The sequence below is a fragment of the Moschus berezovskii genome, chromosome 2, assembly GCF_049115385.1.
Source record: "Moschus berezovskii isolate FMDL1 chromosome 2, NW_MosBer_1.0, whole genome shotgun sequence".
Lineage (NCBI taxonomy): Eukaryota > Metazoa > Chordata > Mammalia > Artiodactyla > Moschidae > Moschus > Moschus berezovskii.
The window spans coordinates 18142989-18167751 of NC_142461.1; the positions used below are offsets into that span (position 1 = coordinate 18142989).

A 24763-nucleotide genomic window follows, 5' to 3' on the forward strand; every position below is an offset into this window, starting at 1 on the left:
CCTCCCGCCCCCAATCCCTCCCAGCATCAGAGTCTTTTCCAGTGAGTCAACTCGTCGCATGAGGTGGCCAAAGTATTGGGGTTTCAGTTTTAGCATCAGTCCTTCCAATAAACACCCAGGATTGATCTCCTTTAGAATGGACTGGTTGGCTCTCCTTGCAGTCCAAGGGACTCTCAAGAGACTTCTCCAGCACCACAGTTCAAAAGCATCAATTCTTCGGCGATCAGCTTTCTTCACAGTCCAACTCTCACATCCATACATGACCACGGGAAAAACCATAGCCTTGGCTAGACGGACCTTGGTTGGCAAAGTAATGTCTCTGCTTTTTAATATGCTGTCTAGGTTGGTCATAACTTTCCTTCTAAGGAGTAAGCGTCTTTTAATTTCATGGCTGCAATCAGCATCTGCAGTGATTTTGGAGCCCAAAAAAAATAAAGTCTGACACTGTTTCCACTGTTTCCCCATCTATTTCCCATGAAGTGATGGGGCCAGATGCCATGATCTTTGTTTTCTGAATGTTGAGCTTCAAGCCAACCTTTTCACTCTCCTCTTTCACTTTCATCAAGAGGCTCTTTAGTTCTTCTTCACTTTCTGCCATAAGGGTGGTGTCATCTGCATATCTGAGGTAATTGATATTAGTCATGTGGTATTTCTTCAGGTGACTGTCCATAGCCCCCATTTCTCCATAAGGCTATTTTTCTTATTGTCGGGTTGAAAATCTTTGCCTGGTAAATATGTGGCCAACACTTTCCACAAGAAATTTATTAATTTGAAGTATCATTCATGAAGAAAAAATTTTATTTCACACGTACTTGATCTGCCATTCTTTTCCATTATGGCTTTCAGGTTCAGAATACTGTGTAGACTCTACCTCCAAATGAAAATGCTATCCTGTCTTATTTTGGTATGGAACTTTCATAGTGTATGTTTGTGTGTGTAGCACCAAGTTTTTAAATCCATATAAAAATTTTATATATATAGTGCAGAAGTACATATTTTTTTAATGCATGATAGGGATTTAGTTAACTGCTTCTATTCTGTGACAAATTTGATAGCCAATTGTCATGATACTCATAGAATGGTTCTCCATTTCCCTACTGATCTGAAATGTCAAGTGGACATTTCAGATGAGACTTAAAGAAGAGGATGGGATTTGGATGTCGGGTGACCAATTGGAAGTCCCCTGGGTGACTGGGGCCAAGTACACAGCAAAAGACACTTGCTCCTTGGAAGAAAAGCTATGACAAACCTAGACAGCATATTAAAAAGTAGGGACATCACTTTGCTGACAAAGATCAACAAAGCTATGGCTTTTCCAGTAGTCATGTATGGATGTGAGAACTGGACCATAAAGAAGGGTGAGCCCAGAATAGTTGATGCTTTCAAACTGTGGTGCTGGAGAAGACTCTTGACCCTTGGACTGCAAGGAGATCAAACCAGTCAATCCAAAAGGATTGAATATTCATTGGAAGGACTATGCTGAAGCTGAAGCACCAATGCTTTGGCCACCTGATGTGAAGAACTGACTCACTGGAAAAGACTGATGCTAGAAAAGATTGAGGGCAGAAGGAGAAGAGGGCCGCAGAGGATGAGATGGCTGGATAGCATCACCGACCCAAGGGACATTCATTTGTGCACATTCTTGGAGATAGTAAAGGACAGAGGAGCCTGGCGTGCTGCAGTCAATGGGGTTGCAAAGAGTAGGACACCACTCAGCTACTGAACAACGGGGCAGCAGCATGGGAAAGCAATAGGTGTTACTTAGGAATGTTGAGCACGGGGGCCTGGGCCAGGAAGCAAACAACTGATAAAGATCTGAAGACAGATTCGGAGAAAAACAGCAAATTTTAGTATACAGCTAAAAGATTTTTTAAAAATAAAATTCACTATCCATTCAAAACAGAAACTTTTGGCAAACCTGAAGTAAAAGGAAACATAGTTTATCTGAGTTTTAAAAACTTACAGCAAACAACATACTTTATGGTGAAATACTGAAAGTCTTCCTCCAAAGTCAGAACAAGACCAGAATGCCTGGTATTATTTCTCTTCAGCGTTTTAGTGGAAGTCTTAGCCAATGCAATAAGGCAAGGAGAAAAAAGACATGAAGATCAGAAAGGAAGAAATGCATGTCATTATTCACAGATGACATGAATGTGTCAGCAAGTGGAGAAGAATTATAGATTCTTTCAGGTAGCACATTCTTTGATATGAGTCTCGGTAATTATTTTTTTGGATCTGTCTTCTCAGGCAAGGGGAACAAAACCAAAAATAAACAAATAGGATTATGTCAAATAAACACATTTGCATAGGAATCTATCAACAAAACTAAAAGGCTGCCTACTGAATGGGAGAAGATATTTGCAAACTACATCTGATCAGAGGTCAATATCCAAAATATACAAAGAACTCATACAACTCAACAACAGTAAAAACAAGTAACCTGATTAAAAAATGGGCAGAGGGTCTAAACAGACAATTTCTCAAAGACATGTAGATGGCCAGTAGACATACTCAACATCACTGATCATCATGGAAATGCAAATCAATACTACAGAGGGATATCACCTCATACTTGTCAGGACAGTTATCAAAAAGACAACAAATAACAAGTGTTGGTGAGGATATGGAGAAAAGGGAACCCTTGTACACTGTTGAAGGGACTGTAAATGATTGCAGCCACTATGGAAAACAGATGGAAGTTCCTCAAAAATTAAAAACAGAACTACCATTTGTTGTTGTGCAGTTGCTAAGTCCAACTCTTTGCGACCTCATGGACTGTAGCACGAAAGGTTCTTCTGTCTTCTACCACCTCCTGGAGTTTGTGAAGATTCAACCAGAGTCAGTGATACCATCCAACCATCTTATCCTCTGCCACTCCCTTCTTTTGCCTTTAATCTTTCCCAGCATCAGGGCCTTTTCCCAGTGAGTTGGCTCTTTGCATCAGGTGGCCAAAGTACTGGAGTTTCAGCTTCAGCAACAGTCCTTCTGATGAATATTCAGGGTTGGTTTTCTTAAGGATTGAAGCACCATCAGTTCAGTTCACTTGGTCAGTCGTGTCCGACTCCTTGTGACCTCACGGACTGCAGCACGCCAGGCCTCCCTGTCCATCACCAACTCCCGGAGCTTGCTCAAATTCATGTCCATTGAGTCAGTGATGCCATCTAACCATCTCATCCTCTGTTGTCCCCTTCTACTGCCTTCAATCTTTCCTAACATCAGGGTCTTTTCCAATAAGTCAGTTCTTCACATCAGGTAGCCAAAGGATTGGAGCTTCAGCTTCAGCATCAGTCCTTCCAAAGAATATTCAGGACTGATTTCCTTTAAGATGGACTGGTTGGATCTCCTAGATGTCCAAGGGACTCTCAAGAGTCTTCTCCAACACCACAGTTCAAAAGCATCACTTCTTCAGTGCTCAGCTTTCTTTATGATCCAACTCTCACATTCACTTATGACTACTGGAAAAACCATAGCTTTGACTATATGCACCTTTGTAGGCAAAGTAATGTCTCTGCTTTTTAATATTCTGTCTAGGTTTGGCATAGCTTTTCTTCCAAGGAGCAAGTGTCTTTGATCGAGCAATTCCACTCCTGAGTATTTTTCTAAAGAGAACAAAAACACTAATTTGAAAAGATACATGCACTTCTTTGTTCATTGCAGCATTATTCACATTAGCCAGAATATGGAAGTAACCTAAGTGTCCATCATCAGATGAACTAGATAAAGAAGATGTGGCTTATATGTATAATGGAGTATTAGTCAGCCATATAAGAATGAAATATTGCTGTCTCTGACATGAATGGACCTAGAGAGTAATATGCTAAGTGAAAAAAGTCAGAAAAAGACAAATACTGTATGATTTCACTTATATGTGTAATCTGAAAAACAAATTAAGCAACTATAACAAAACAGAGTCATAGATAGAGAGCAAGGAGGTATTAAGAGTTGACAGAGGGGAAGGAGGTGGGAGTATGAATGGAATACATAAGAGAAATTAAGAGGTACAAATTTCCAGTTGTAAAATAAATGAGTTATAGGCATGAAATGTACAGAGTGGGGAATGCAGTTAATAATCATGTAATATCTTTGTATGGTGACAGATGGTAACTAGATTTATCATGGTGATCATCTTGTAATGTATAGAAATATGGAATCACTATTTCATGCATCAGGAATTAAGATAGCATTATAGGTCAATTAAACTTCAAAAAAGAAACAAATAGAAAAAGAGATCAGACTTGTGGTTACCAGAAGTGGGGACTGGAGGAAGGAGGAATTGGATGAAGGTGGTCAAAAGGAACAAACTTCCAGTTTGAGGTAAATAAGCACTGGGATTAACATGATTAATCTGTTAAAAACTGTTGTATGTTATATATATAAGTTTAAAAAATACTAAGAGTTCTCCTAAGAAATTTTTTATCTTTTATTTTGTATCAATATGAGAAGATGGATATTCTCTAAACTCGCTGTGGGAGTCATTTCCTAATGTATGTCAGTTAAATCATTGTGTTGTGCACCTTAAACTTATACAGTGCTGTATGTCAAATATAACTCAATAAAACTGGAAGAAAAAATAAAAGAATCACAAATTACCAGAATTAGTGAGTGAGTTAGCAAGATTACTAAATGAAAGGAAATTTACTAGGAGCAAAACACAACAGAAAATCCAATTGTACAAAGGAGTTCAACATACAATAGAACAAAAAAAGTCAAACACCTAGAATGTTAACAAGATATATGTAACATTTACACACTGTAAGAAATCTTTGAGTAAAACCAGTATATCTAAAAAATTCTAAAAGGAAGGAGATACTATGTTTTCGGATTGAAAATCTGGCATTGCAAAGATGTTTGTTCACCACAAATGGAAACTATGCATGCATTACAACCCCAATCAAGACATCAATAGATATTTCCGTGGAAACATATGATGATAAGAATAAATAAAGTAACACAGTCCTGAGAAGACTAACCAGTTACAACAATCGTTTTCAAGGAAAAGTGAAGTTTGGCTTGGCGTTGGAAGAAGGTAAGGTGACACAAATGCCCAACAGGCATTTCTTCAGTCTTTGGTGTTGTATAACAGGACCACTGCTGGGTGTTTTCCAAAGGGCAACCACAGAACCTCAGATCCTGCGACGTTCAGAGGAAAAGGGGTTCAGGAGTCACGTGCTGGTAGGAAAAGCTCGCCCTGCTGTTTCCTCTCGGAGAAATCCTGTTGCACAGCAGGACTTGAAAGCCTCTGAGAAATTTTGGAGAAGAAAAGCAAATACAATTGTGCTGAACCCAGGATTTTCCAGTCTTATTTGATCATGACCTCTCTTTGAGAAACCCTGGCCCGGAGTGCTTTTGATATTTTTTGGTTCTCGCCATGATGTGTAAAGCAGCCCAGGGATGAACTACTCGTTTTTACAGATGAAGACATGAAACCTCAGGCAGGTGAAACTTACAACAGGTCACAGAACCACTAATACAGGATCTGCAAGGCACGCTTAAAGAAAAGAAAAAAAATTTTTTTTTTTTAGTGCTTTTTCCCTAGGGTCAAACACTACTTTCACACGAAACAGCATTTCAGCGATGGAATAAACCTTAGTAATCTCTTAGACTAGTAACCTTATTATGTTGATGAGGCAACTGGGGCCGAGACAAATTAAGTGTCTTGCCCCAAGTCAAGGGCTTGCAGGCTAGCAGAAGGAATAAAAGGATCCATGACTCAGTGACTCCCAATTAAGTGCTCTACTGCCCCATATAATTAGGAGGCAAAACTGGTCAATGGAGGGTGAGACTGCCCAGGTTGAGTGGGCACTCAGAGATGCTGAATGAACAATTTGCCTGGGAGAAGCCGATACTGGAGCTCTGGCTAGTTCTCATGTAATTTTGAAGTGAGGACTTAGGAGCCCATTTGAAGACTAGGTTATAATAAAGTACTGAATATTGTTATTTTAAAAACTCTAACCACCTTTTTGGTATTATTTTCTCCCTCTCCTCTGAAAAGTGCCATAGGCTACTTAAAAAAATTAGAAGGAATTTACATTTCTGATTAAAAGTGATTTCATGACTCGAGTGGGACCCATTCTGAAGTGTCCCGGGCTGGGGATCATTTTTCTGGTGTTTCACATATGAGGAAGAGAAGAGGAATCATGTGGGAGGCACGAACACCTGGCTGAACCTGCAGGGCAGGGAAGGCTATGTTCACCTCAGGTGCCACTGTCAGGAGTGGGAGGAAAAACCCAAACACTCCTGGATGAGGGCCCTGTGCAGGGCTGGGCGGAAAGTCCTAAAAGGCAGCAAAGAAGGGAAAAGTTCATCTTTGCAGGCAGAGGAAGAGGGCCTTTGAGAGACATCTGAAGAAGAGCAGGGTGAGTCTGGCCTTCAGCAATTGGGGAGACGAAAGCATGTGAATGCAAGCGCTCCGCTGTACTTTGGACTTTAAAAACAGCAGCAGCTCTTTCTGTGTAGAAACGCTTTGGTGGTGGCTGGTGGGCACTGGGTAGAAGAAGCACCATGGCTGTGAAGTTCCATCAGCGGCAAGTTCCACTAAGGACAAGGAAGGGGTAAGGGCAAACCTGTTTACTTGCTTCTGCTTTATCTTCTCCACTCCTGTGACTCTTATGTGGAGGGCAGCATGGCTATAGCAGAGCGTGATTTAGGGGTGTCTGAGTCCCCTGGGAAAATACTATCATAATATCAAGCGGAGTGCATCCCATTCAAGTCCCCAAAAATGTGTAATCTGGATGTCTGTTTGATATGATTTCAATTTACTTACGAAATTTCGTTCTTTAAGCTTTAAATTGTTAATAAATCAGTCATGTCCGACTCTTTGTGGACTCCATGGACTGGAGCCCAACAGGCTCCTCTGTCCATGGGATTCTCCAGGCAAGAACAATGGAGTGGGTTGCCATTCTCTTCTCCAGGAGAGCTTCCCAACCCAGGGATCGAACTCGGGTCTCCCATATTACAGGCAGATTCTTTACAGTCTGAGTTACCAGGGAAGCCCTCTTTAAGCTTTACTGGAGGGCAAATAAATCTCTTCAGTAAACCATCTTTGCCTTACTTTATCCTCCACATCTATCGTGGTTTTTTTTTTTGGCTTCGATGCTCGCAGCCAGGGCATTGAAGGTTAGTCAGTCAGGTTACTTCTCTGACCAGGGATGGAATCCAGACACAGCAGTGAAAGCACCGAGTCCTAACCAATGGACCAAGAGGGAATTCCCTCCATGTCTCTTTTATAGCTCATTAGTACAATCACACACCAACAAGGCAAGGGTGGGCTGTCCCTTAGTTTTTCAAAAGTAATTACTACTTACATTGAAAGCAAAAACATAAGGCCAGGAGTTTCAGTAAGACCTTAAAATTTTACAAGCAACCATTAACCCAACTTGCACCTCCTCTGAATTTCTGGAATAAACATTACTTCCACACTGTGGGAACTCCCCCCACCCCCAACACACAAGTACAACAGAGCAGGATCTTGGTGACACAGTTGCTGATGTGGCCATGGTTTAGAGTGGGAGGTGGCTCAAAGGTGGCACTGGTGAAACAGGAGGAAGATGATCCACAGAGGAGGGCACCTTCTCAGAGTAAGGGTTCTCTGTTTGTGTCTTCATTTTAAACCTTTATTGTTTTTCTCTGATTATAAAAATATTTCTGTAGGAAAACTGCAGATCTTTCAGAAATATGTAATGGAAAAAGCAAAAGTAATCCATAACTCTATCTATAGGAGGGAATCCCTCTAGCTTTTCTAATATTTATTCAAAACAAAATAAAAACTATTGGTGCTCTTTTTTAAAATGGGATCATACAATGTTTAACCCTGCTTTCCTTGCTTAAGATTTTATTTGCTCAACTGAAAAAATAAGAGATCACATCTTTTTCAAAAGACTGCATAATATTTTTCATCTTTTTATTTTTGCTGGCGCCTTGTGCCATATGGGATCTTAGTTTCCAGACCAGGGATTGAACCCCTGCCACCTGAGTAGAAGGGTGGAATCTTAATCACTGGACCTTCTGGGAAGGCCCAAGATTGCATAGTTCAGTTCAGTTCAGTTCAGTTCAGTCGCTCAGTCGTGTCCGACTCTCCGCGACCCCATGAATCACAGCACGCCAGGCCTCCCTGTCCATCACCAACTCCCGGAGTTCACTCAAACTCATGTCCATCGAGTCGGTGATGCCATCCAGCCATCTCATTCTCCGTCGTCCCCTTCTCCTCCCGCCCCCAACCTTTCCCAGCATCAGAGTCTTTTCCAGTGAGTCAACTCGTCGCATGAGGTGGCCAAAGTATTGCAGTTTCAGCTTTAGCATCAGTCCCTCCAATGAACATCCAGGATTGATCTCCTCTAGAATGGACTGGTTGGATCTCCTTGCAGTATAAGGGACTCTCAAGAGTCTTCTCCAACACCACAGTTCAAAAGCATCAATTCTTCGGCGGTCAGCCTTCTTCACAGTCCAACTCTCACATCCATACATGACCACGGGAAAAACCATTGCCTTGACTAGACGGACCTTGGTTGGCAAAGTAATGTCTCTGCTTTTTAATATACTATCAAGGTTGGTCATAACTTTCCTTCCAAGGAGCAAGCGTCTTTTAATTTCATGGCTGCAATCAGCATCTGCAGTGATTTTGGAGCCCAAAAAAACAAAGTCTGACACTGTTTCCACTGTTTTTCATCTATTTCCCATGAAGATATTTTTACAATTATTTTACTTTGGTGTACATTCTTTGTTTTTTGGGGGGGTGTGATTTTTTTTATTTATTTTTTTATTGAAGGATAATTGCTTTACAAAATTTTATTGTTTTCTGTCCAACAAAAATATGGAACACTTCATGAATTTGCATGTCATCCTTGTGCAGGGGCCATGCTAATCTTCTCTGTATTTTTCCAATTTTAGTATATATGCTGCCGAAGTGAGCACTGGTGGACATTCTTGCTCACGTCTTTGTACACATGTGAAAATATTTTTGGATATAAAATCCTAGATATGGATATGCTAGGCCAAAGGGTGTTTGGATTGACATTTTTATTAGACTGTACTAAATTTTAAATCTTTCAAATTGGTCAGTGGATTGAAGTATCAGCAGCACAATTCTTTGTTGTGAAGTCTCTTTCAAACAACTGCCACCAAGTCTAGTTTTAATTCCTTTTTCAGAAGGCACTGAAATGACAGCTTCCTGTCACAGACTGGCATGGGACCTCAGGTGTTCTCAGTTTATCAGTACTACAGCTCTAAAGCATGTCAAAAATATTTGCCACTTTGGGGGAGTGAGTTTTCAGATTTTTTTTTTTTTCCAGATGACATTAGCCTCAGGTGTCTTTTGGGGAGTTTTAAGATTTAATGAGACAGATAAAATAAGTAATCTATTTCATAATTCTTCATCCTTTCAGCTGCTGGAGTGACTATAACATACTTGTGCTCTTGGGGCAACCACCTGTGTTCTTAGGAGCAACAGGCCATATCTGCCAACTCTTATCTACTTAGCACATGGCTAGTGTTTCCAGCAGTTTTCCAGTACCTGTCACATTAAACCCGAAGTCACTAGTTCTGACCACCTTAAGCAACACTTCTGTTTCAAGGGGACAAATAAGACAGAATTTTAAGAGTAAAAAACTTGTCACAGTGCTCTCATGTACCTCATAGTCTAAAGTGATTTTGGCTTTCTCTGGACTCAGATTTTAAAATGTTTGAGCTATTCATTAACTTGGCAATTCCTCAAGAATCTCCTTTGTACTTAAAACAGAAGTTAAAGCATTAGAGTATTTATAGAAAACAAGTCACTTACCTGTATTCTTCCCACTAGACTATACGCTTCAGGAGAGGAGGGACTTTGTTTGGTTCACTGATGATTCTCTGAATCTAGAAAGGTACCTGACATATAAAAAGTGCTCAATTTTTGTTGAAGGAATGATAAACTCTTTGAAGGCAGGAATCCTCTTATATTTTGCATCCCCACAATAAATTACGAGTTGCTGATTTAAAATAAAGGAAAGGATCTTCATTCAGAAACTCAACATAAGACTTTCTTACAAACTAAGTGAAATATCCCCGGTCTGAACTATATTCAAGATTCCTTCTGGCCCTAACTATGAATCTGCTAGTTTTCAAAGGATTAGAACCCAATATAATATATACTACTAAAACTAGAGTAGGAATACTTGGGTAAATCTTTGATTTAGAAAGCAGAACACTGGTTTTTCTATGTCTTTGGATCAGTAAAAAGATCAGATTTGAGAATTAAGCTATATTAACCTCAAGCTATAGTCTCTAAGTTCCTTTTTTGAAAGAAAAAAAAATCATGGCATCAAGCTGTTAACTGGGAATGTCTCTACAAGCATGTACTTGATGTCACTGTATAAGCAAGAAGACAAAGGAAATACGTACAATATTTATATATTTTGGACTATGACAATGGTATGATGCTCTAATGAGAGATCTGTCTTTAAACCCATGTCAAATGTGCAAATATCTGGATTTAAAGCAAACAAAAATAAAAGCAATGAAAAAGAATAAAAAAGGCAACCACAGTAAAAGAAGTATCCATCTAAATCTGGAGCATGTTTTGGATAATATACATCATTTTGGGGAACAAAGGCAGAAAGAAAGTGAGAGAAGAAATGCACAGGAATCAACTTTAAAAACTCACTCCAGAAAAAAAGTCCATTTTATAAAACACATTGTAATTCTAGTCTTTTAGTACTTATTTATGTCAGATCATCTCTCACTGGACGTTTAGTTTCCTGGGTTGAGACTTAGAAAAATTATATTGTGGTTAGAAAATAACGTATTCTCAAGACGTTTGCGTGAAAAGACTATTTTGGGGGTTTACTATTTTTTACAACAAGTTTTACTTTAACACGAGAGTGAATTAATCAGATTTGAGATTAACTCTCACTGGCAGAACTTGAATATACTCAATTTGCTTTAAAAAAATAAAGGGATCAGAACTTGAAAAGAATTTTATACACAAGCAACAGAGAAAAAATATAGGGCCTGAAATAGACAAGAGTTTAAAACAAAGGAAAAAAAAGAATAATACTTGGGGGTGGGGCAAGAAAAATTTCATGAGAGAAGTTGGAGGAAGGCATGTGCCCAAGTTAGACCAAGGAGTAAAGTCTGAAGAACACCAACAACAGAACCATTCTTGGGGAAAAGTAATACCAGGAGGACTCCTATGGTTAATTATCTAAAAAAAAAGGTAAACAGTATTCAGCTTGTTGAGGCTTACAACACTGAGTATAACAGGACAAGAAGCACTCAAAAACAATTTTTAAAGACACATTACGGAAATGACTGTAAAACGAAAATCAGAACATTCTAACTTACTTGAAGTAGGTAAAATAGAAAATGAAGTCATAATACATATGATACTGTTCAATCATTCATGCTAGATGTGAAGAACTGTTAGGTTCATATATCTAAAAGCAAGTGGAAAATAGTCAATCCTAAAATAAATGTACAAAAAAAGTAAATTTCAGCGTTTAGGAAATCCCAGTTCAATGTGCAAATATTTCTTATAAAGTGTTTAACGAAAAATTTATGTTCGACAGGCTATCACGTCTGTAATATTGACATTACGCATGTAATATTTAGAAATCTTATATACAAAAGTAAAATAAACATTATTCCTTTTTTAAAAGATGCTTTTGAAGCTACAAAAGTCAGTTTTATTTTATTGAAGTGCTCTTGGAAAAACGGATGAAACAGTCAATACGTGCACCAAAATAAGTACGTTACACAGAATTCTAAATTTCATTTTACAGAAATACCATCTAGGAAAAGTGCAAGGTGCACGAATATCTCGGTGACAGGTGTTAAGTAAACTCAGCGAGAAAATCAGAAACGAGTTCCGAGTGGAGGCCCAGTTCAACTTGTAAGTTTCGTGGGCACAATAAATCATTCACAAAAGCCCACCTTAAACAGCTCAAGTACTCAGAAAAATAGGCCGATGGTTACTCGAGCGATAACATAATCCGCGGTCTTATTGTTGTAGAGCAGATGTCATTTATGGGTGGGGCTGACGCGCAGAGCAGCCGAAACATTTTTGTACCAACCCCCGCCCCGCGCTCTTTCCAATGGGATAGAAGGGGCTCCAAAAAGCTAAGGGGAAAGCTCCCAACGCTCAATTCCTCCCACAAACAAGGAAGTTTTTTTTTGATGTGTACACGTAAAAGCCCGCGATAAGACGTACAAAATCTCCCATAATTAAACCCTACCCTGGAAAAGAAATCCTCCCTTTCTCCCCTCCCGGGCCGGCTCCTCCTCGGGACACTTGTCTGAGTCTTTTCTTTCCCTCCTTCCCACGCTGACGGAGAGGCCGCACGCAAGCCGCGGACGACTGTTTCTTTTTTCGCGCGGAGGGAACTCGACGGGTAGGAACGCCGTGTGGCGGGAAGGGAGCCGGCGGCGTTGTGAGGTGGCCAAGAAGGCTTGACGGGTACGAGCGGGGCTGGGGGTTGGGGGCAAGGGACGATACGGGCCAGCGGGCCCGCACAGGAGGCCGAGGTGACGAGGGGAAATCTCCCGGCTCGGAGCTGGGACCCGGCGCTTCCGGCTAACGACCGGTCGCTCTCGGGCCTAGCGCGGCTCGCCTTCCCGGCTTCGCTGGGGCGGACGGAGAGTTGGTAGGAAGGGAAACCGCGGCTCGCACTTGCCTGGAACCGGGTGACCAATAACTGGTAATAGTCTTTGCTCGGCGCTGGGCCTTGTCCTACAATTTCGAAGAGAGTCTCCGGCAGCCACGACGCCATCTTGGGACGCCACCGCCGTCGCTAAGACAACCAGGAAGGGGCGGGGCCTGCCTGGGGTCACGGGGGCCACAGCCGTGGTTTAAAAAAAAAAAATCGAACCCTACTTTTGAGCTGGCGGGGTGTTTCTAGCTTTGGGGATGATTATTCCCTTCATCCAAGGGTTAGGAGGAACTCTTGAGCCGTGAAATATCCACCTTGAGGTCCCGGGTGACCCGGAGGGGAATTAGTTCCTGCTACCACCGAGGGGGAGTGGGGAAGGCGGGGGGGAGGCGGTGACCCCGGCGGAGGGATACCAAGCGAAGTCTCACATTCCCCTTCCTGGTCCCTCGAAGGGATCGGGAGGAGGTCGCAGGCCGCTGGGGGGGAAGTCGAGCCCGGCAGTGGCGAGGCGGCTGGGGGGGCGGGGTGGGAGGGGAGGGGAGGGGAGGGGAGGGGCGATGTGAGGAGCCGCGAGTAGGCAGCGGGGGGCCTGTCCCGCGGACGAGCACCGTCAGCCCCAGCCGCGGCGGGCAAAGTAGTTCCCGGAGGGTGTTGGAACGGGCGGGGAGGGAAGAAGGCGGCGCGGGCGGAGGCGCACGCCGGGAGCGGTGCTGCGGCTCAGCTGATAATTGAAGGGACCCGAGGAGCCGCCGCCGCCGCCGCCGCTTGGGGGGGGTGGGGGGAGCGAGGAGGAAGTTACTGCCGCGCCACGGAGTCCGGACCGGAGACTTTGGGGCCCAACTAGGTAATTGGGGCGCAGTTCCGAGCGGCGGCGGGGCCAGGCCTGGGTGGGGGGGGAGGAGGCTGTGTTGAGGGTTGAAGGTGGGGTGGGGGGGTGGTGGTGGTGGCGGCGGCGGGGAGGAGCTAGAACAGAAAGTCCCAGGAAGCCCGGTTGTGTCATCGCCGCGATTCGGTTCCCCCCCCGCCCCCCACGCTCGGCCTGTTCCCGGCGGCGGCGGCGGCGGCGGGACCGCGGAAGGACCGGGCCGGGGGTTGACGGGTCAGGCGCTCGAGGGAGAGAGACCGCGGCTGGAGGGGGCCCGGGGCTGGGTGGGAGCCGGGTGTGGGGGTGAGGGGGGCGGGGCGCGGGGTGCGCCCCCACCCCCCGCAAACCGTGAGGAAGGCCCTGTCACGGAGCCCGGGGGTAAAGGCGTGCGGGGTCTGGGGGAGCCCGGCGGGTGTCGTGTGTGGGGGGGGGCCGGAAGTGGGCCTTGGAGCTTGGAGGGCGTCTAGGAAGACAGAAAGTGGGGGGCCGGAAGTGCAGGTGGGGGGTGTGAAAGACGGCCAGGGTTCCCCGGAAATGGGATGGGGGGCCCGGAAACCGGGAGAGGGGAGGCTCCGGGGCCAGGGAACGGCCCGGAAATGGAAACTAGGGAGCAGCTCGAGTGACAACAGTTGTGGGAAGCGACGGTCAGAGGAGGGAGCGGCCGGAGTGACTTTTAGACGCAGTGAGAGGTTTCCATCCGACGGTGGGGGCGAGACGGTTGAGGGCGGGCGAGGCCGCAGACGGGGGGTCTGCGCTGGGCAGTTGTTTTTTCAGCCCGTGGGAAGTTGAGGCTTGACGGAGGGGGGACGCCGAGCGAGGACGCGGCGAGGGCGGCTTGAAACAGGCGGAGAAACTTGGCCGAGAGGAGCGGAGCATCCTTCTCCATTGAGCGGCGTGGAAAGTGGGGGTGGGGGTGGGGTTAGGACCTGTGGGGAGGGAGGTGGACCGGTTGTCACTCCTGTCGTATTAGTATTCAGAGCGAGTCAGGCGATTAATTTATTTATATGTGGATTACATAAAACCTATTATAACGTCTGTCCGTTCAGTTCACCCTCTCTCCATGCTCCTCCACAGTGAGTGGGTTTCCAGTTGTGGAACAAGTTAGAGGGGCGTGCAGATAACGGAGGTGATAGCGTCCCCCATCCTGTCCTTCCTCCGTGTCGGTCCCCTCCTCAGAAATAAGCGAAATCTTTTCCTTTGCTGGAGGAAGGGGAAAAAAAGATTTAAACACACAGGCAAATCGTGGCGGGAGGTCTAGGGGTAGCTTAGACTTTTGAACTCCTGAGGGGGGACAAGGGGACGAGAGGGAATTGGGTGCCCGGTGTGGCGAGGAGAGGACGGAAGGGGCCGCTTCTAAACACTTCAGACAGATTTGTTTGTTTTTGATAATGCCGTTTTTTTTTTTTTAACTCTGTCTTGGGAGCGGGGAGGTTTAGCTTAAGCCGGGTATCTGGCGGGGGATATGGTTTCATTGCTTCGCCGGGTAATTGGGGGGGACAGAATGTGTCACGGGAACGTTGGTGTGTGTGGAATGGGGCGCGGGGTAGGGGGGCGTTTAGTAGCGCAGTGGGGATGTCTAATTGCTCCCCTGCTGTCTCCCTTCCTCGTCGGCCTTCCCTGATCTTGCCTGGGCTGCCAGATCACCCGATCCCCGGGCTTTCCTTGGTTTTGTAGGCCCTTCTGTGGTGTGTTGAACTTTCTATTCCTCTCCAGTATCTAGCTATTTTTGGCGATTCATTTGTTAAAAAGACCCGGCAAGTTGAGGCTCAGAATCTCCTCTCAAAAAAGCAAAATAAAAAAAGTACGGGATAGAAACTTGAAAGAGCTATTGAGTGGGGTAAAAAACCGACGTTCGGAACAAAGGTCCTAGTTGTTAGAGAAAAAGGCAAGAGGCCTGTATATGAAGCCTGTATGTGTGTCGCATTTACTGGGGGGTGGGGTGGGGGGGACAGCAGTTGGGGTTATGGAGTGGAATTATCAGAGGTTCAGAAACAGTACATGGCAGAGGGTTTTATTAAGGCTTAGTTTTTTTTTTCATACAGAAAGCGTGCAAAGAACTCAGTATTAAGTGTGGATTTTAGAGTAAACACGTTTCTAACACATTTCTAATTGTTTTAGAAACTTCCTGCTCCACGTTCAGCCTCAAGTACTGAACTCCTGTGGCTTTTATATAATCTTTGTGAAATTGTTTGGGGAGTTTTTATTTCATTTATTTGGAGTTGAGAGAGCACATTAAAATGGCTGAGGGTTGTGGGCTTTGTCCACATCACCCTTTCTATGAATGTGCCAATATCCATAAGAATTGAAGAGCTGTAATTAAGATTATCCTGGTGGCTCAGTAGTAAAGAATGTGCCTGCAGTGCTGGAGACTTGGGTTCAATTCGTGGGTGAAGATCCCCTGAAGAAAGAAATGGCAACCCACTCTGGTATTCTTGCCTGGGGAATCCCATGGACAGAGGAACCTGGCAGGCTACGGTGGTCTGTGGGGTCACAAGAGTACTTAGCCTCTAAACAAGAACAACAATTAAGATTATCACGGCTTCCTTTCGATTCCCAGTTTTTCAGGAGTTTGAGCGGTTTTTAAGTTTGCTCAGCTGACATTTATTGTTTTGTGTCCGTAAACAGGCATTTTATTTTTCATTTACTTTCTAAAAGTTAGAACATGTTGGCACTTAGAATTTCTGAAGGTACTAAACAAAATTATTTTTTACAGTGAAGAACAGGATGCTTGGTCAGGATAAAAGCAATGCTTTCATCTAGCAAAGTAAATTTGAAGTAATGTTTACTTTTCCATTCTAACTTTTGAGATTAGTGCATTTTTATCTGGCTATGGTTGTAAGATCCTGTCTGAGGTCATCATCCTAGCAAAGAAGACACATGCTGGCCTAGGAATTCATAACACTGCCGGTTAGTAGCTGTGTGACCTTGAGTTATTCTCGGACCCCTTCTGATCTCCATTTGTTTTAACCTGTAAAATGGGAGTGGATAGTCCGTCTCTTTCCTACTGGGTGGTTGTCAGATCCAGTGGATATAATGGCTGAGAAGAAATACATACTGCTAAATAAGTGTAAGACAGTTGTCATTAGCTTTAGAAAATTTTCTATTTTGAGGTAATTACAAAAAACTTTCATCAGTTGCAGGGGTGGAAGGTTGTCAATGTAAGGTAGGTTGGAGATAGGAAGTTACAGCACTTTATAATATGAAATTGCTGCCTAATTGGTAGTGGAACTTGGACCTCAATTGTTACGTTACTTTTTGCAGCGGTATGCTTGTTCACCATACCTTGTTAATTCTGCTGAGAGAAAGTTCAGACAGATTGCTTCTTGTTTTTATTGTGGAAAAAATTTGGTTCCTGGCTTTTATATGAAATTGACTTTCTAATATCAGAGACTACAATTAAGGATGGAGAAGGAAATGGCAACCCACTCCAGTATTCTTGGCTGGAAAATCCCGTGGGGTCTCAAGAGTTGGACACAACTTAGCAGCTAAGCGACCACCACAATTGAGGAAAAGTATTTCAGAATCTTGGTCTGGTTTCTTTTACAGAATCTGGGGGAGTTTTTGTTTTTAATTCTTTTAAGGGAATGTGGGTGGGAATCTTTTCGAACAAACTGATACCAATTGCCCATTTATTTTTTGCATGTTTGCTGAGGTAATTGGATCTACTCAAGTTGAAAAAGTAACCTGCTTGTTGCTTTTCATCTTCAGGTTCTTGATCTGCCAGCCTGACATGCCTTTTTCCTTCTTTTGAGTCATTTTAGGTTCACCTCAACTCACAATTATTCACTCAAAAATTTCTACCTCCTGATCTTTCCTTTTTATTTCTTTGTTATCTATATATGCTTCATTGGGGGATTATAGTGCTAGCTTTGTTGACAAGCATTGCTTTTGTTTCCCTGACTGGATTATAGGCTTCCTGAGGGCAAGGATTATCTCAGTGTCCTTGTGTTTTGCCTGAAGGTGTACTCATAAACCTGATTGAAAATAACACCCGTTTTCCTTCCCACTCCAAAGCGATAATGGTAGCCTGGCCATGCCAGCTATGCAGCCAGTCTTCCTGCTTGGAAAGTTTCTTGGCTTCAACATGTCTCTCAGAGTGCTGTCTGGTTTAGTTCTCAGAGTCTCACATCTTCCTGACTGCTGTGCTATCAGAGTGCCTGGATAGGGTGGAAGGGTAAGAGTTTGGTGAATATTATATAAGACATATAATTTGTAGGTTGTTATATAATCTTGGTGCTTTTTAGCTCTTAACATGTAATGTTAGCTTTACATTTGTGGGTTGTTTTTTTTTTTTTTTTTTTAGTGTCTGGGTATAGTTTAGACAGCTGTGCTGTATAGATTTCTTAAAGGCATAACCCTCTAGCAAATTGTTCTTTAGTTTCTCCCCGGTCTGCTAGATTTCTCTGTATACAGTGGGTGCCTGCTGTTATTTATGGTAAATAGATCTGTATACTGATATCAAGCCAGTCTTTTGACTTGTGTTTAAGTAGAACTTGGCTAATGTCCTGGATTTTTACAAATGCATTTATTTAATAAAATCTTATCAGTACTATCCCAATTTATGGCTAGTTTCAGGTTATGAGCAAAAGAAGTTGTTATCTCAACTGAAATAAGTCTGCTCCATAGTTTTTCTCCTAGGACTTTTAGATCTTTTTTGTGATTCTTAAAGTTTCAGTAAACTGGATTGGCCAGAAGAAAAAGCTACTTGAGTAGTCTATTATTTAGACTTAACCCATTTTGTCTTGAGTGTGCCGAGAAGCTGTTAATAGTCAGTTTTGGAGTTATGCTTGATTTAAAAAGTCATTCTAGGGGCCTAGAGTTAAAAAGCTGCCTCTTGCTCAGATCTTTCATTAAGGAAAAGCACTGTTCAAGTGAGTATCTGATTTGAAGGTAGAAGACTTGGGTTCCAGTTCTGGCAATGCGTTTTCTGTGTTTGTGACCTTGGGCAAATAATACAACCCTGGTGAACTTCAAGTGCTTAATCTGAAAAATGTGGTCATGGCCACCATATCAATGCTAGGCACTGTATTCAGGAGATCAGGCTACAAAGATGGATTGGAACATGGCCCTTATTCCGCTGGTTCATCCCTGCGTTGATCACTACTTGCCTGATTTATTTACAGTGTTCTACCTAGAACATACTTTTATAATGTATGTAGGTGTACTACTTGAAGATATTTGAGTATATAGAATAGTATTCCTTAGTAGATTATGAATTTCTTGAAGTTAATCTTTCCTCTTTTATCCATAGAAGCAAGTGCAGGGCCTGTCCCATAGTAAAGATTCTTTTAATGTTTACTGAAGGAATAAGTTGTGAGAGTAAGATTCTGAAAGTGAAAATATTTTGTAATGGTTTAATGTCCTGTTTGGTTTCTTTTGATAAGCATTTTGGATCACTATTATGATAACGAGATTTTGGAGTTTTCTTCTTTAATTTCTTGATACATATTTTAGAGACTGCAAGTTACGTTGAATCATATTAAACTAGGGCAAGCCACTTCACATTATTTCAGTTCAGTTTAGTCCATCGAGTCGGTAATGCCATCCAGCCATCTCATTCTCTGTCGTCCCCTTCTCCTCCCACCCCCAATCCTTCCCAGCCTCAGAGTCTTTTCCAGTGAGTCAACTCGTCGCATGAGGTGGCCAAAGTATTGGAGTTTCAGCTTTAGCATCAGTCCTTCCAATGAACACCCAGGATTGATCTTTTAGGATGGACTGGTTGGATCTCCTTGCAGTCCAAGGGACTCTCAAGAGTCTTCTCCAGCACCACAGTTCAAAAGCATTGATTCTTTGGCGATCAGCTTTCTTCACAGTCCAACTCTCACATTATTGTCCATTTAATTGTCCATTATTTGCATGAAATAGTTGATCATTTCGGAGAAGGCAGTGGCAAGCCACTGCAGTACTATTGCCTGGAGAATCCCATGGATGGAGGAGCCTGGTAGGCTGCAGTCCGTGGGGTCGCTGGGGGTCAGACACGAGTGAGCGACTTCACTTTCACTTTTCACTTTCACACATTGGAGAAGGAAATGGCAACCTACTCCTTTGTTCTTGCCTGGAGAATCCCGGGGATGGGGGAGCCTGGTGGGCTTCAGTCTATGGGGACACACAGAGTCGGACACGACTGAAGTGACTTAGCAGCAGCAGCAGTTGATCATTTAAATGCTACATTGAGGACTTATGTTTTGAGAGAGTGCATATTTAAGTACAGAACTGAATTTTACACATCATTTTAGTTTCAGTTCAGTCTCTCAGTCGTGTCCGACTCTTTGTGACCCCATGAATCACAGCACGCCAGGCCTCCCTGTCCATCTCCAACTCCCGGAGTTCACTCAAATTCATGTCCACAGAGTCAGTGATGCCATCCAGCCATCTCATTCTCTGTCGTCCCCGTCTCCTCCCGCCCCCAATCCTTCCCAGCATCAGAGTCTTTTCCAGAGAGTCAACTCGTCGCATGAGGTGGCCAAAGTATTGGAGTTTCAGCTTCAGCATCAGCCCTTCCAATGAACACCCAGGATTGATCTCCTTTAGAATGGACTGGTTGGATCTCCTTGCAGTCCAAGGGACTCTCAAGAGTCTTCTCCAGCACCACAGTTCAAAAGTATCAGTTCTTCGGCGATCAGCTTTCTTCACAATCCAACTCTCACATCCATACATGACCACTGGAAAAACCAGCCTTGACGAGACGGACCTTAGTTGGCAAAGTAATATCTCTGCTTTATAATATGCTATCTAGGTTGGTCATAACTTTCCTTCCAAGGAGTAAGCGTCTTTTAATTTCATGGCTGCAATCAGCATCTGCAGTGATTTTGGAGCCCCCAAAAATAAAGTCTGACACTGTTTCCACTGTTTCCCCATCTATTTCCCATGAAGTGATGGGACCAGATGCCATCTTTGTTTTCTGAATGTTGAGCTTCAAGCCAGCCTTTTCACTCTCCTCTTTCACTTTCATCAAGAGGCTTTTTAGTTCCTCTTCAGTTTTTGCCATAAGTGTGGTGTCATCTGCATATCTGAGGTTATTGATATTTCTCCCCGCAATCTTGATTCCAGCTTGTGCTTCTTCCAGCCCAGTGTTCCTCATGATGTACTCTGCATATAAGTTAAATAAGCAGGGTGACAATATACAACCTTGACGTACTCCTTTTCCTATTTGGAACCAGTCTGTTGTTCCATGTACAGTTCTGACTGTTGCTTCCTGACCTGCATACAGGTTTCTCAAGAGGCAGGTCAGGTGGTCTGGGATTCCCATCTCTTTCAGAATTTTCCACAGTTTATTGTGATCCACAGAGTCAAAGGCTTTGGCATAGTCATTGAAGCAGAAATAGATGTTTCTCTGGAACTCTTGCTTTCTCCATGATCCAGCGGATGTTAGCAATTTGATCTCTGGTGCCTCTGCCTTTTCTAAAACCTGCTTGAACATCTGGGAGTTCATGGTTCACATATTGCTGAAGCCTGGCTTGGAGAATTTTGAACGTGACTTTACTAGCATGTGAGATGAGTGCAATTGTGCGGTAGTTTGAGCATTCTTTGGCATTGCCTTTCTTTGGGATTGGAATGAAGACTGACCTTTTCCAGTCCTGGGCCACTGCTGAGTTCTCCAAATTTGCTGGCATATTGAGTGCAGCACTTTCACAGCATCATCATTCAGGATTTGAAATAGCTCAACTGGAATTCCATCACCTCCACTAGCTTTGTTCGTAGTGATGCTTTCTAAGGCCCCCTTGACTTCACATTCCAAGATGTCTGACTCTAGGTTAGTGATCACGCCATAGTGATTATCTTGGTCGTGAAAATCTTTTTTGTACAGTTCTTCCACTCTTGCCACCTCTTCTTAATATCTTCTGCTTCTGTTAGGTTTAGTTTATTGTTTCTTTTTTATTTCTATAAACATGATGTTATTACCGATACATGGATTTTTGAATATTTATAAGCTGAAGTGTCTTATCAACAAGCCTTCAAGATTTGAAATTATAGCATTTTAATGTGTGTTTTAATCGCTTGTTTTCTGTCATAACCAGTGAATAAGTTCCATCCTGACTTTACAACTCCTACTCATTCCACCCATGGGCAACATTCTGAATAAATAGATGGGCCTTGTGCTGTTGTCTTAAGGTCACATTAACACATCTTCAGGTCCTCATACTGGTAAACATTTGTGATGCCCTGAAAACCCAAAGTGAGTTTGTATGGATAACTTGTTTGAAATTTACTGTTGAGTTGTAATATAAGCTGCTTTGTGTCCTTAGAGAGCAGGTTCATGGAGATCATATGAAGGGGCCTTCCCCAATCTCCCTTTAAAAAAAATTCTTAAAACTTCAGTGCTTGTAGTTGCCTTGTGAACAGCAAATGTGTGAAAATGCTATAACTTCTGCTATAGCCGCAGTATTTTGTAATCCAGTTTTGCACTCTTGGCTGCGGGCAGTCAGAGGAGCTGCCTCTTCCGCTCTGAAAACACCCGGGAGCTTCATTCGTGCTGTGGCTTTGTGTGTCCACTTGGATTGGTACCTTTCCCCAACCTTGTATTTCTGTAGCTATATACACTCTTAACTTTCTTTCAGTAGCTCCTGTTAAGATTTTCAGTCTTCACTCTTCTGCTCCCTTCTACAGCATTTGTTTCACTGATGGCTTTTACAGTCTTACTAGTTGTGTACATCTTCTTTTATGAGATCTTTGGCTTCTTGAGAGTAGAGGTCTCATTCTTCTCTCCTCAAAGAGGCTGGCACAAGTCTCCATATAAGGTATCGTACATGGTAGATGGAAAGTGGTAGAGTTCATTCTGGTGACACGTTAAAGAACTATATTGTGAAATAATAGTATTGACATAGTCTACTGTCAGCTTGGGCTTCCCAGGTAACACAGCAGTAAAGAATCCACCTGCCAATGCAGGAGATAAGGGTTTGATCCCTGGGTTGGAAGATCCCCTGAAGTAGGAAGTGGCAACTGACTCTAGGATTCTTTCCTGGAAAATTCCATGGACAGAGAGCTTGGTGGTTTACAGTCCAGGGGTTTGCAGAGTCTGACAGGACTGAGTGACTGATCATGCATGCACACGCTGTCAACTTGCTTATTTTATTGGCGGCTTGCAGAGTCTTAGTTCCCCAATCTGGGATTGAACCCGGGCCCTCAGCTGTTAAAGTACAGAGTCCTGACCATTGAACTGTCAAGGAATTCCCTCAACTTGCTTATTTCTAGTTTTTCAGGGTTTGGTAGCTGAACGTAGGATCCTAGAATATAAATTTTTCAGAATTGGGCTCATTAAAATCAGCTTCTTAAGGGATTGCTAAAGTACTAGACTGTTTTAGTGACTCAGATGCCCCAGGTTTACCCTTAGGGGATTATCGTTATTAGTAGATGAAAGTTTGTCAGTTTGCTTTATCAGGTGCTTACTGCACCACAGGACTGTGCTGGGGGAAATACAAAAGGGACTTAAGAGGTAGTTTTTGTCTTCCGAGTTTCATTATGTTTCTTTTAGTTGATAATCACTTCTCAGACTGACTTGATAACTATGTATAATTAGCACAGAGAAGTATTCTGTAGATATTCTAAGTGCAGGTGTTCTGGATTTAGAAAACTTGATATGAGAATCTAAATTAAGAAACAGATGAATTAGGGCATGCCTTTTTGGCCTTGCTGAATAAATTGTTGGTAGTTCTTCCATTGCACAAATATTTCATCAGCAACAAACGCGTGTGCATTTCTGGTTCCATATAAGGTCTGCCCTCTTGTAGAGTGCTGAGGAGAAATAAGGTTTATAAAATGAGATCTTTTATTTCAAAATGTACTGATACTGCAGATTGAGTTCAGACTGTGTCAAAAGAGCACAACATATAACATCATACGTATTTGTTTTTAAGTGCAAAGTTGAGTTTTATATAGCGAGTACTCAAGTTTAGAGAGAGATTGAAGTTATTGAGGAAGACTTTATGAACAGAGGAGGGGCTTGAGCTGGCCCTGATACTTGGTTAGGTGTAGGAGTGTGGGAAGCTTGAAAGTGGAGTTGATAAGGATCTAGTGGTAAGGTAAACTGGCCCTCTGAAGGAGAGGGTCCACATTTATGAAATTTGGGCTGAGATTATTTAGGTTCTGAAATGGGAGATTAAGAAATTCAATTTAACAAATAGACATGTTGAAATTATGGTTGATAGATGAATAGGCAGTGACAACATCAAAAATATATGACTTGTAAATGAACTGAAAAGAAAACTAAAAGTGCTTTCAGATCTTGCTTATCTTTTTATGAAATTGCTTCCTTTCTAGGACTGCATATAAGGGTCTTTGTGGTAAGTTTTGAGGCAATTGAAGCAGTGGAGGTCAAGCTGACTTCTTGTTCAGTTTCCCTACTTGGTTAAGAAGTTTTGTTCAGTAGGCAGGAGCTGGTATCTAAATGATTCCCACTGCCCCTCTGTTCAGTCACAGAATTCTTCCTTTAGTGGAAGCTGGCAATCATCTTCTAACACATTCAACTATTGTTTATTCAGAGATTAAAAAAAAAACCGGTACTGTTTAAGATTACATGTTTCTTGTGAGTTAGTAATTTATCAGTCTTATTTATGGTGAACCTTTTGTTTAGTGTCTACTGCTCTAGAAAACTGTTTAAAACAAAAGCAAATTGTGGTTTTAGTTTATACATATAAAATCCCTGATAGCTCAGTTTGGAAAGAAGCCACCTACAATGCTGGAGACCCTGGTCCAATTCCTGGGTTGGGAAGATCTGCTGGAGAAGGGATAGGCTACCCAATCCAGTATTCTCGGGCTTCCCTTGTGGCTCAGCTGGTAAAGAATCCGCCTGCAATGCAGGAGACTTGGGTTCAATCTCTGGGTTGGGAAGATCCCCTAGAGAAGGGAAAGGCTGCTCACTCCAGAATTCTGGCCTGGAGAATTCTATGGACTGTATAGTCCATGGGGTCGCAAAGAGTCTGACAGGACTGAGTGACTTTCACTTTATTTTTTCAAAGGTGGAAATTAATATTACGCAGTTTAATCAAGTTAAATATTTTAGTTACATATTTTCCTTGCTCTTGGGTTGATGTCACAGTAGATTATTTGTTACCCATTTTATTAATACTTTTACAAAAGTACATCAGATTTCAAAAATGGAAAATGAGGTTAGATGTGGCTGAAGGGAAACTAAAGCAAAAGAGAATATTTGGGGGTGTGGTAGCCATAATATTTAGCTTTCTTTATCAGCTTTTGTTCTAGCATGTTCTTGTAGACTTTGATGACTGTAGTTTGAATTAATTTGATCTTTTTCCTTATGTGGGGACAGCAGAGATGCTAG

General features: G+C 42.7%; 2 protein-coding genes and 1 non-coding gene across 23 annotated transcripts in view; 1 reads left to right on the top strand and 2 right to left on the bottom strand.

Annotated features, from left to right (window-relative positions):
- Nucleotides 1-13000, bottom strand: part of FBXO36 (F-box protein 36) — a 98277-nt gene extending 85277 nt beyond the window's left edge. The window contains exons 1-3 of one of the 7 annotated variants that reach the window (XR_016039512.1): nucleotides 11317-12950; nucleotides 9776-9861; nucleotides 1-5488 (exon numbers count right to left, since the gene is read on the bottom strand). The exon at nucleotides 1-5488 is cut by the window's left edge and continues 17637 nt beyond it. Coding sequence is in view for 2 of the 7 variants with exons in the window: in XM_088845099.1 (XP_088701225.1) it covers nucleotides 12645-12740 (96 nt within the window). In the remaining 5 variants the exon portion in view is untranslated. The other 6 variants (XR_016039493.1, XR_016039511.1, XR_016039504.1 and 3 more) reach the window with 6 other exon arrangements.
- LOC129538793 (U6 spliceosomal RNA) lies at nucleotides 8804-8910 on the bottom strand. The gene has a single exon (XR_008682329.1). It is a non-coding gene; the product is annotated as a U6 spliceosomal RNA (small nuclear RNA).
- TRIP12 (thyroid hormone receptor interactor 12) overlaps nucleotides 12287-24763 on the top strand; it is a 151860-nt gene continuing 139383 nt past the window's right edge. For 7 of the 15 annotated variants that reach the window (XM_055397296.2, XM_055397305.2, XM_055397300.2 and 4 more), the window contains exon 1: nucleotides 13298-13464. The gene's annotated coding sequence lies outside the window, so the exon portion shown is untranslated. Of the gene's footprint in view, nucleotides 12428-13296; nucleotides 13465-13590; nucleotides 13720-24763 lie in introns of those variants that run through there. The other 8 variants (XM_055397297.2, XM_088845070.1, XM_055397310.2 and 5 more) reach the window with 5 other exon arrangements.